The 9,790-nt window shown below is 36.2% G+C and overlaps 1 protein-coding gene across 1 annotated transcript; it reads right to left on the bottom strand.

Annotated features, from left to right (window-relative positions):
* Positions 1 to 1,271: 1,271 nt before the first annotated feature.
* Positions 1,272 to 9,181, bottom strand: LOC309803864 (dual specificity protein kinase CLK4-like). Its single transcript, XM_082620706.1, has 8 exons — positions 9,013 to 9,181; positions 8,754 to 8,920; positions 8,453 to 8,547; positions 8,073 to 8,202; positions 5,215 to 5,297; positions 2,323 to 2,402; positions 1,510 to 1,600; positions 1,272 to 1,421 (listed from the first exon to the last, which is right to left on the bottom strand). Exons 1-8 carry the CDS (start codon positions 9,177 to 9,179, stop codon positions 1,281 to 1,283), a joined length of 954 nt encoding a protein of 317 aa, XP_082476832.1. The 5' UTR covers positions 9,180 to 9,181; the 3' UTR covers positions 1,272 to 1,280.
* Between the last annotated feature and the right edge of the window lie 609 nt (positions 9,182 to 9,790).

The following is a 9,790-nucleotide window of genomic DNA, read 5'->3' as shown; positions in this document are numbered from 1 at the left end:
ACCATGTAGTTTTGTTTGTTTGTTTGTTTTTTGTTTTTTTGTGGTACACAGGCCTCTCACTGTTGTGGCCTCTCCCGTTGCGGAGCACAGGTTTCAGACGCGCAGGCTCAGAGGTCATGGCTCACAGGCCTAGGCGCTCCGCGGCATGTGGGATCTTCCTGGACCGGCGCACGAACCCGTGTCCCCTGCATCGGCAGGCGGACTCTCAACCACTGTGCCACTAGGGAAGCCCCTACCACTTAGTTTTTCATGTGTAAACAGGTAAGCAGAAAAGAATACCTACAGACAAACAAAAAGTTCATTATGTTAACCAATCAGGGTCTGGAAACTTCTGCAGTTTTCTTCCCAAGTGTTCTCCGATCAAATCATCTTTTTTTTTGTTTTCCAGTTAACAGTAACATAAATACAAATTGTTTAATAATAACCATAAAGTCTCATAGGCTGAGGTTTAAGTATTTATACTTCATATGGTAAGGAGACAGATATTGGACAATTTCTAGACTCCTGAAGATTTGGCATTAAAAACAAAAACCTCAGTCATCAGAATTCCTATTTCTACGTTTGTGACTAACTACATAAATAACCATTGGAAAACAGGACTTTCCAAGCTAACTTTCCAGTTAGACTTTAATCTTAAACGAAGTGTGTATGTGGTTTTATTAATCTACTACAATGCACAAGTTGGATGTCTTTCCATGAATGCTACTTACCACCACTGACATCAACCAATGAAACAGAACACAATACTTACAATTTAATGAAATTCCAACAGCAAACAGTTCCTATGGGTTTTGGTTTCTAATACCTGCCTACCTAAAGTTAATAATACTTATTACCTGTTCAACAATTACAGAAAAATCTTTTAAAGTTAAGGAAAGTTTGAGGTAAATAAAGAATATTCATTTAAGAATGAAATAGTCAAGATTTCCTTTTACTCAAAAAAACCAAAAAACCAAACACAAAAATCACTTCCAAGAGTCAACCTCCATGTACAAAAAGGCAAGATCAATCACTGGACACAAAGGATATTCCAAAGGTCTTTAAAAATGGTAATTAATCTCAAAAAAGGAAAATTAATTTTAGCTTTTATATTTCATTCATTATCAAGACCATATTTGCTTAACAAGATAATTATGCGATTGATACAAAACATACAGCATTTACACTTAACTGTACAAAATAATTTAAGGTTTATAAAAATATTAGAATGTTTAGAGTTGACTGACACAGTCTTAAATCATCTCTTCTAGACAAGTATAGTAAGACCACTGATTTCCATTTTATTTCTTTTTTAATAAGTCAAAGAAAGGATGCTGCAATGCTTCATCCAAGGTAATTCTTTTCACTGGATCATATTCTAACATTCTTTGAATCAGGTCAAACAGTTTCTCATGTTCTTCATCATGACAGAGCATAAATTCCTGAGGGGAAAAATGACTTTGTTTAAGAAAGACAATAAAAAATAGTTAAAACAGGGTTTTTTTTGTTTGTTTGTTTGTTTTGTTTTACCTTTAATGGTTTGCAGTGTCCCGTAACATATCTACCAGCAGAACTACGTTCCTCCCAATCTAGCTGATTATGATGAAAATACATCTGTTTCCTATAGGAAAGAGAAGTCTGGATTAAATTTTAAGAAAAAAAGAAACCCCAAACCCACATTCTTACCCTGCCCCAAACAGGGGATTGGGGGAAAAGATGGAACCATAGACATCTCTCTATATATACATAAACATACAATTTCTAAAAATCTCAGCAATAATTATATCGGATACCTTATATGGTATTTTTCCTAATCTTGTACCCTCTGAAGTTTTAGTATCCCACCTAAGTTGTACCATATGTGAAACAATGCCAGCTTCAAAAACAGAGGTTCCTAGATCCATTCCTGTAAATTCTGATTTCACTAGATCTGGAATGGGGCTAGAAATCGTTAACAATTCCCTGGATGACTTCTGCGGTGAAGCTATGTTTTGAAACCACTTATAGTATTCTTGTCCAAAGACGTACATGTGGTTTGCAACAGTCTGGAATTCAAATTTAGATAGGACTCCAAAATCAAGCTCTTTTTACTACTCTATGTATTATTTTTAAATCAACCTAGGAAAACATTTATGCAAAGGTTAACCTGAGTATAAAAACACCACTTTATTTACTGGATCACAAAGTAAATATTGCATTACTTTTCAAAAACTTGACTTCATGAAAAAGAATTCAAAATCTACAGTCTTTGGAATAAGCAATAACAACAAAGATGGGTTTTCTATAGTTTGAATATAGGCCACTGCATGTACCCAATAAGGACTTTAATCTTAAAAAGCATACCTTGTTTTCTGAATCATGTGTGTTGGTATGGGTCCTAATATACGTTCCATCATTGCCAGGTGTTCTTTATTATCATTAGTCTAAAAAAAATAGGAAAAAGAAACTTAGCACTTTCCATTTCCCTACACGCACATAAAAGGATAACACAAGAAAACAGTGTGTCCGGGACTTCCCTGGTGGTCCAGTGGTAGAGAATACACCTTCCAATGCGGGGGACGTGGGTTCGCTCCCTGGTCGGGGAACTAAGATCCCACACGCTGCGGGGCAACTAAGCCTGCCCACCACAACAAGAGAGCCCGCGAGCCACAAACTACAGAGCCCACACACTCTGGAACCCGCACACTACAAGTGGAGAGAGAAAACCCACGTACCGCAGCAAGAGAGAAGCCCACGTGCTGGAATGAAGACCCAATGAAACCCCCCCAAAAAAGTAAATAAATAAATGTTAAGAAAAAAAAAAGAAAATAGTGTTTCCATAAAAGGACTAGATTAGACAGCTATACAATTTATATTACACTCTACTTCAAAGATGGAATAAAACTGAATGAGCTACACTGATTGTCTGATTTCTGAAATGAATTGGTAAGGTTTGTATAGCTGATTGAGAAACAACTTTTTAAGTATATTTTACTGAAGTACAGTTGATTTACAATGTTCGAATAATTTGTTTAATGTAAAACAGAACAGTTTTCCTTATTTGTATTACTTGCACTGTTTAACTGAGGGATGACTGGGAAGATTACCAATAACCTGGCTACTCATTTTATCGGTTGCTTAACTAACCTCCATTACCCAATGGATAGCAACTTTGTAACACTAATCCTAGACAATAAAAATACAGTCCCAATAATTCTTACAACAACCTTGAGCTAGGAATGTGGGAACATAACTTTCAAAGAGGTTAAGATACTAGCTCAAGCTCATATAGCTCATCAATGAGGAAACCTGAGCTGTGAACCCAAGTCAAAACTCATATTCTTAAATTACACAGTAACAGAGCTTTGGCTAAAGTCGAATAAATTGTTAAACTAAATGGTACACTCCTAAGCAGAGGCTGGAAAGCTTCTTCTATAAAGGACCAGATAGTAAATATTTTAGGCTTGGATGGTCACAGATGGTCTCCACCACATATTCTTTTTCATTTTTTAAAGCAGGCATCAGATAGGATATAGTTTGCCAATCCTTGCTCTGAAGAGCAGAGTCTATGTGCAATGCTTTTTAAATCCATTAACTACTGTGCCTAGCACACTGCTTTCAAAATGTTCTTAAGTCATGACAGGAATAAATAATACAAGCTCCATTATCTTCAAAAAGTTCCTTAGTTGAAGACTATTTTGGAGGGTGGAATTAAAATATAAACCACATCTCAAACCAAAGTTAATAATCGACGCTTAAGGTCTCAGAATAATTTACAATCATAAAACCATCTGAAGGATTTTATATGTGTCAGAATGAAGAAAGCATGCACTGTGCTCAACTTTTTCCTTGACCCTATAGCTTACTACCACAAAACCAGACACCACCCCCTAGAAATGTCCGACAGCTATGTTCTAGATATCAAACTTGTCTACAAACTCAGAGTACTTTTAACAGATCTCTACGGAGTAGACAGAAGTTTGGTGAGGCGCCCCATAGCGGCGAACACATATATTCTGCAACAGCCACCTAAGTGACTTATAATTCATCACAGCTTCCTCCCTCCTCATCCTGCATTGCCATAACCTCAAAGCAACCTTGACAGTATTAGCCAGGAACTTCCTAACCACCCTCACCCCATCCAACAACACACCTTGATCAAATCACAACCCTCTTAAAGTTCTCCAATGGTTACACCACTTGAAGCTTTCAAGACTTTTAGTTTTCCGACATAAGCAAAATTATGAGGAAAACAAGTAGAGACCTAAATAACATTTTCTCCTTTTTGTTCTGCCAAGTAAGCCAATAACTATTATCATTGCATAGAAAGAACATTTTAATACCAAAAAAAACAGGAGAGATAATTTCTAAATGAAAGCCAGAACGGCAACCCTACAAAATCATTTTCATTTTAGACCGGTCTACATTTGGAAACCACTGACTCCTAGGATAAAACAAATACCTTTCTATGGCAAACAAGTCCACTATGAATCAGTACTTGCCTACTGACACCATTTTCCTATTTATCCAAGACACTCCGGCAGCACTATTCATCCTTCCTCAACTAGAGTAGCTTCCTTTATGCCTCTTGCATTTATGAATACCATTTCTTCCTGATATGGCCATCACACACTCTAGTTTTCTGACAAACTCTTACTCTTCCTTATAGCTTGGATTAAACTCCCTATTCCTCAGTGATGCCTTCTCGAAGGAAACTTAACTGTTCACCTTTTCTGGGTTCCCTTCTACATTGTTCCATTATAGCAAGTATCATATTGTACTGTACGTTTTCCCATGTCTATCCTGTGTATGTCTTCCTTGAGGAGAGAGATGCTGTCTTTTCATTTTTATACACACAGTGCTTAGAAATGTGCCTAGGGTGTCATACATGCTTAATACAACTTACTGTTTCTGAATTCTTTTAATAAAAGTGCAACATAACCAGCGCTGAATTAAAACTGACCATAGTAACACTAATGTAAATTTATGAAGGAGCATCACAATAAAATGGATCATATGAAGTCAATATGAACCATGTGTTTAAAAGCTCCACATGCAGAATGAATTATGACCATTCACTGAGAGTAGTTCATTCAACTGTGGTTTTAGAGAAGGATGACTATTTTGCACATGGAAGTTTACATCTTAAGAATAATGACACTATGGCAACTTTCCAATATGGAAACCAAAACTTTAACATGCCTTTAACATTAAAGCTCATTATGAATCAGTAAGTAACATTTACTAAATACATACCTGAAAGACTGTGAAACCAAGGTAATATTCAATAAGAATGCAACCTATGCTCCAAACATCACATGGCTGAGACCAACCTAAAGCTATTTAAAAACAAAACCAAACATTTTATTAGGCAACAATTTTTAATTGCCAATACACAATATCTTTTCCTATGTGGGTGCTCTCTTTATATAGCCCATTTAGGAGAATATGATAGTAAATTCAGGGTTTACATTTTTAGTTTTATACCAAACATGATTCAGTATGCTTTCAGAGTCCTCCATATCCTTGTATCAACTTACAGTATTTTAACCTGGGGGAGGAGGCATTTTATGGAAAGTAAGAGGGGTGAGCAAATAGTCCATAGTCTCTGAATTGCTTGTGCAATGAGGAGCACTGTTATACCCACTTAACGGTTGTTCTATGAAATTTTACATTTTATTAGTGCAAACATAGGTCAATAATTATCCTCAGAGTGTAATTACTAACCCCTTATCAATTACCATCAGCTTGATATCTGAGTTTATTTCTTCCATGAAAAGAAATAGTAGTGTCACATAAATTATGTAAGAATTATAATGGATATTATAAGCAGTGTCACCCATAAGCAGAATTATACAGATATTTAAAGTTCACATAGAGAGGTATCTATATATGTACTTTCAGGTTGTCTAGACATGATCATATATTTTCTCCTTCAGAATTCTCAATAGTAACATTATTCAGAAAAGAAAAAAACACCTAGCCTTAAGTCTCTATCTATTTAGAAAGGAAAAGAGTAAACCTAAACCATACAGATGTTTTAACCTTTTAAAGATTAAGTTTTTAATAAAAAAATAATGTACAAATAAAACCTACTTTAAAAGACATTTCAATTACTTTCAGTAACATTACTGAATTTAAAGACAAAGGAAGAAACAATATATTCAAGGAACTTGACTATGATTTAGCCATTTTTGTTAACCCTCATGGTACTTATCACTTGAACAAAAGGATAATGGAGCATGGTTTCTACTTACAGTAACACATACAAAATCTGCAAATGATAGAGCTTGGATCTAAGATGAAAGTTTTCTTTTCCAGCCACTCCTGTCTCCCAGTCCAGCTTTCTCCCAAGTGACTGTAAACTACCTCATTCTCTTATGGCTCAGCTCTCATACTCTTTGGAATTTCACATCATTCACTTTGACCAACTTCTGTTTACTACCAACACCCAAGACATGAGACCAACTGCCCTCCTCAGTGGTGGCACCTGACAACATCTTCCTCTTCAACCTAATTCTGCCTTAATCCTCAGGAGTAACACTTCACAAACACACAAAGAACCCTTCTAATCTTCCCATCTGTTCATTTCTTTTCCCAGACACCAATAACACCAATTTCAGATTTATATCAACTATCCCCAGCCTGGCCACACATGGGACTGTATTATTACTAAGAATCACTGTATCTTACGCAATCTAGGAGGAGGCCATTAACTAACTGTAAGATACACCACTGTTTTATGAACCAATAACCAAGAAAAAATGCTGTTTTGTCTTATGTTTCCTCACATGTTAAAATGTGGAGAAAAATCTTCTTCTTAAAATTGATAAAACACAGCAAGTTATCTCTTTTTAAGCTCTGAAAATACCTCTCTGTCCACAATCTCCTCCCACACTCTTTTCTTTTACCTTCATTGCAGGCTTCAGTCCTCAACCATGAATACACTTTCTAAACTACTGCAACATAGCAGCTTCTTTCAGACCATACTAAGCAGAAATCCTAGTAACATCAATCTCAAAGATGAGCTCCAAACCTGTGCTATCCTATGTGGTAGCCACTAGCCACATGTGGTTATTTAAATCTAAAAGTTTAATTAATTTAAAATTCAGTTCCTCAGTCACACTGGCTATACTGAAAGTACACAGTAGTCTACGTGTGGCTACTAATGGCTACCATGTTGGATAGTGCAGATATACAACATTTCTATCATCATGGAAAGTTCTACTAGCCAGCACTACAAACTATTCTTAATTTCCTGTCCCTTTTACTAATTCTTTACTCTAGGTAAACATCATTAGTTTGCTTTCACACTCATATTCTCAACTACCAAGTCCTCTTCGACAAAAGGTAAAAAGTGGAAAAGACTGATTCCACAAAGATGTTTTACTATCCAACCTCGGTTGAAACTTACTTTTGGCAAAGTAATATGCTTATACCATTTAACTATCTCCCAATATCACCTGATCTGAATTTTTCCCACTGTCTCCAAGCCCCCAAATCCATCCCTGACTTCCTTGCTCTATCAACATGACTCGGTCTCGAACTTTTAAATTTTGAGGCCTAAGATGTGCTCTCCCTCACTGAGTTCCCTTTTATTAATATTGAAAAACCCTGCACCTTAACTAATTTTCCTTTCCATGCTTTCCCATGTCAAAGATGATCAAAGAAGCTCTCCTCTTAGACTAGCCCCTCTTTCTTCTCCTCTTAACCTCCATCCACCCTACATCTAGACGTCTGCCAGCCAAATCTTTAGCATTTTCCCCAGCACCATGCTTTGTGATGAGACGAAAAGAGGTGCCCACATCGCTTCAAAATCACACTGCTGTCATGGACTTAGCCAATACAGCTTGTTCTCTTATGATCTTGTAAGACTGACTCGTTCAAAAAGAACCACCACCTGGAATATCTTTACAGATGATATCACATTTTTCCCACTCAGGAAAATTATTTATAGCAATGTCCAGACAGCTTTTATGAAAACAGAAAACATTTTCTGTACACTGCTAAGAAAATTACAGCTATCCCCCAACTACCTGCCCCCCAATAAAAGCTATAGAGAACAAAAAATCTCTTTTTCAATTAAAATATCAGGAAGTCTGGTATCTACTAACCCAAAATGACCTCTGGAGCTCTGTAATGCCGTGTAGATACCACAGTGCTATGATGTTCATCATCGTATGTTGCACTTCCTAAGTCAACAATTTTGACATCTGTGTTTTTCAGTGTGCGTTCATCACGTTTCTAGAGATACAGTTAAGTAAACACAAAGATCAATAAAGATATGAAATATTTTATAGCACTATCCAAAAGGCTTGCACATGAATTCTCTTTTTGATTTTCAAAATAACCCCATGAGAAAGGCAAAGGATTACCCTTTTGGGGTTAAACGTCAGGATATAATAAGCCTCAAAGGTAAAATTCCTCATCCAAGGATCACCAAGCTAAATTCATTTTAAAGACAACTACCAAAATTAAAACAAGTGTAACTTACCATTTTTGAATTATACTTGACTACATAGTCAGACTCCACAAATAAAATATTTTCAGGCTTCAGATCTGTATGGGTTAATTTATTATGATGCAAAACTACAAAAGAACAAAAAGACATTATTAGTTTCACTTACAAATGTAATCTGTACCGGGGGAAAGGAGAATTAGTAGTAGAGGTAGGGATCAAAAGTGGTTTCATCTTTACTTGCAACGTGCATTTTTAGTGACAATGGTTTGATATGTTGCTTGTCCAATAAAACCTTTAATTGACTGGTATTTAAAAATTTAACAAGTATACTTACAATTTACTGACTGACAGATCTGATATGCCATTTGCCTGATATGGTCAATTTGAAATGGCAGAAAGCTATTTTCTTTAATGAAATCATAGGTACTAAGTCCCAGGAGTTCGAACACAATACAAATATGACCATGATGATCAAACCATTCTAGCATCTGGACACATCGGCTGAAACAGATCAGAATACAAATAATTCAGTTCACAGAATTCTGATTATTTCATGTAACATAATGGATCACAGTTCCAAGTTTCTTACTTACAAGACATTATTGGGATCAGTACTATTTAAATGCTCCAATACTTTGATTTCTGAATGAGCTGCTTCACGATATGGTCCCACATTTTTTGTGATTTTCACTGCTACATGTATGCCACCCCTTAAAAACAAAATGAAAATGGTAAATGTACAGAAGGGCGTTGAAGACATGTATCCTCTAAAGCAGCTGTCACCAACCTTTTTGGCACCAGGGACCGGTTTCATGGAAGACAAGTTTTCCATGGTTGAGGGGAGGGTGTGATGGTTCAGGTGGTAATGCAAGCTATGGTGAGCAGCAGATGAAGTTTCACTCGCTTGCCCACTGCTCACCTCCTGCTGTTAGGCCCAGTTCCTACCAGTCCACGGCCCAGGGGTTGGGGACCCCTGCTCTAAAGCATCATCTTGTTAAGTACCAATCACTCTATGCTATTTTCCTAAAATAATCTTTCAGGGTATATTATAGCAGATCTATAAACATTTTTTCAAAACATTTTGACAAAATATACATTATACAGAGTGATGATTTCTCTTAATACTTAAGAACGTTAATGTTTGTTTCCAAAAGTTTAAATTGACCTAGATTTTATAAGTAGTTTTTTTTTTAAAAAAGGATAAAAATATAAACCTTGAAGATACTACTGCTGAAAACATTCACTCATTCGCCAGGCTAGACCGAATGTGCCAGATGTTGCATTGGAATCACTGTTAAAAAGAGCTTGTCCCATGTACCTCACAGTCTAATGGAAAAGACAGACACTTGAACAACTTATCATTAGGTTAGA

The sequence above is a fragment of the Mesoplodon mirus genome, assembly GCF_964341445.2.
Source record: "Mesoplodon mirus genome assembly, chromosome: 5".
Taxonomy (NCBI): Eukaryota; Metazoa; Chordata; class Mammalia; order Artiodactyla; family Ziphiidae; genus Mesoplodon; species Mesoplodon mirus.
This window is presented reverse-complemented; position numbering and strand designations above follow the sequence as displayed.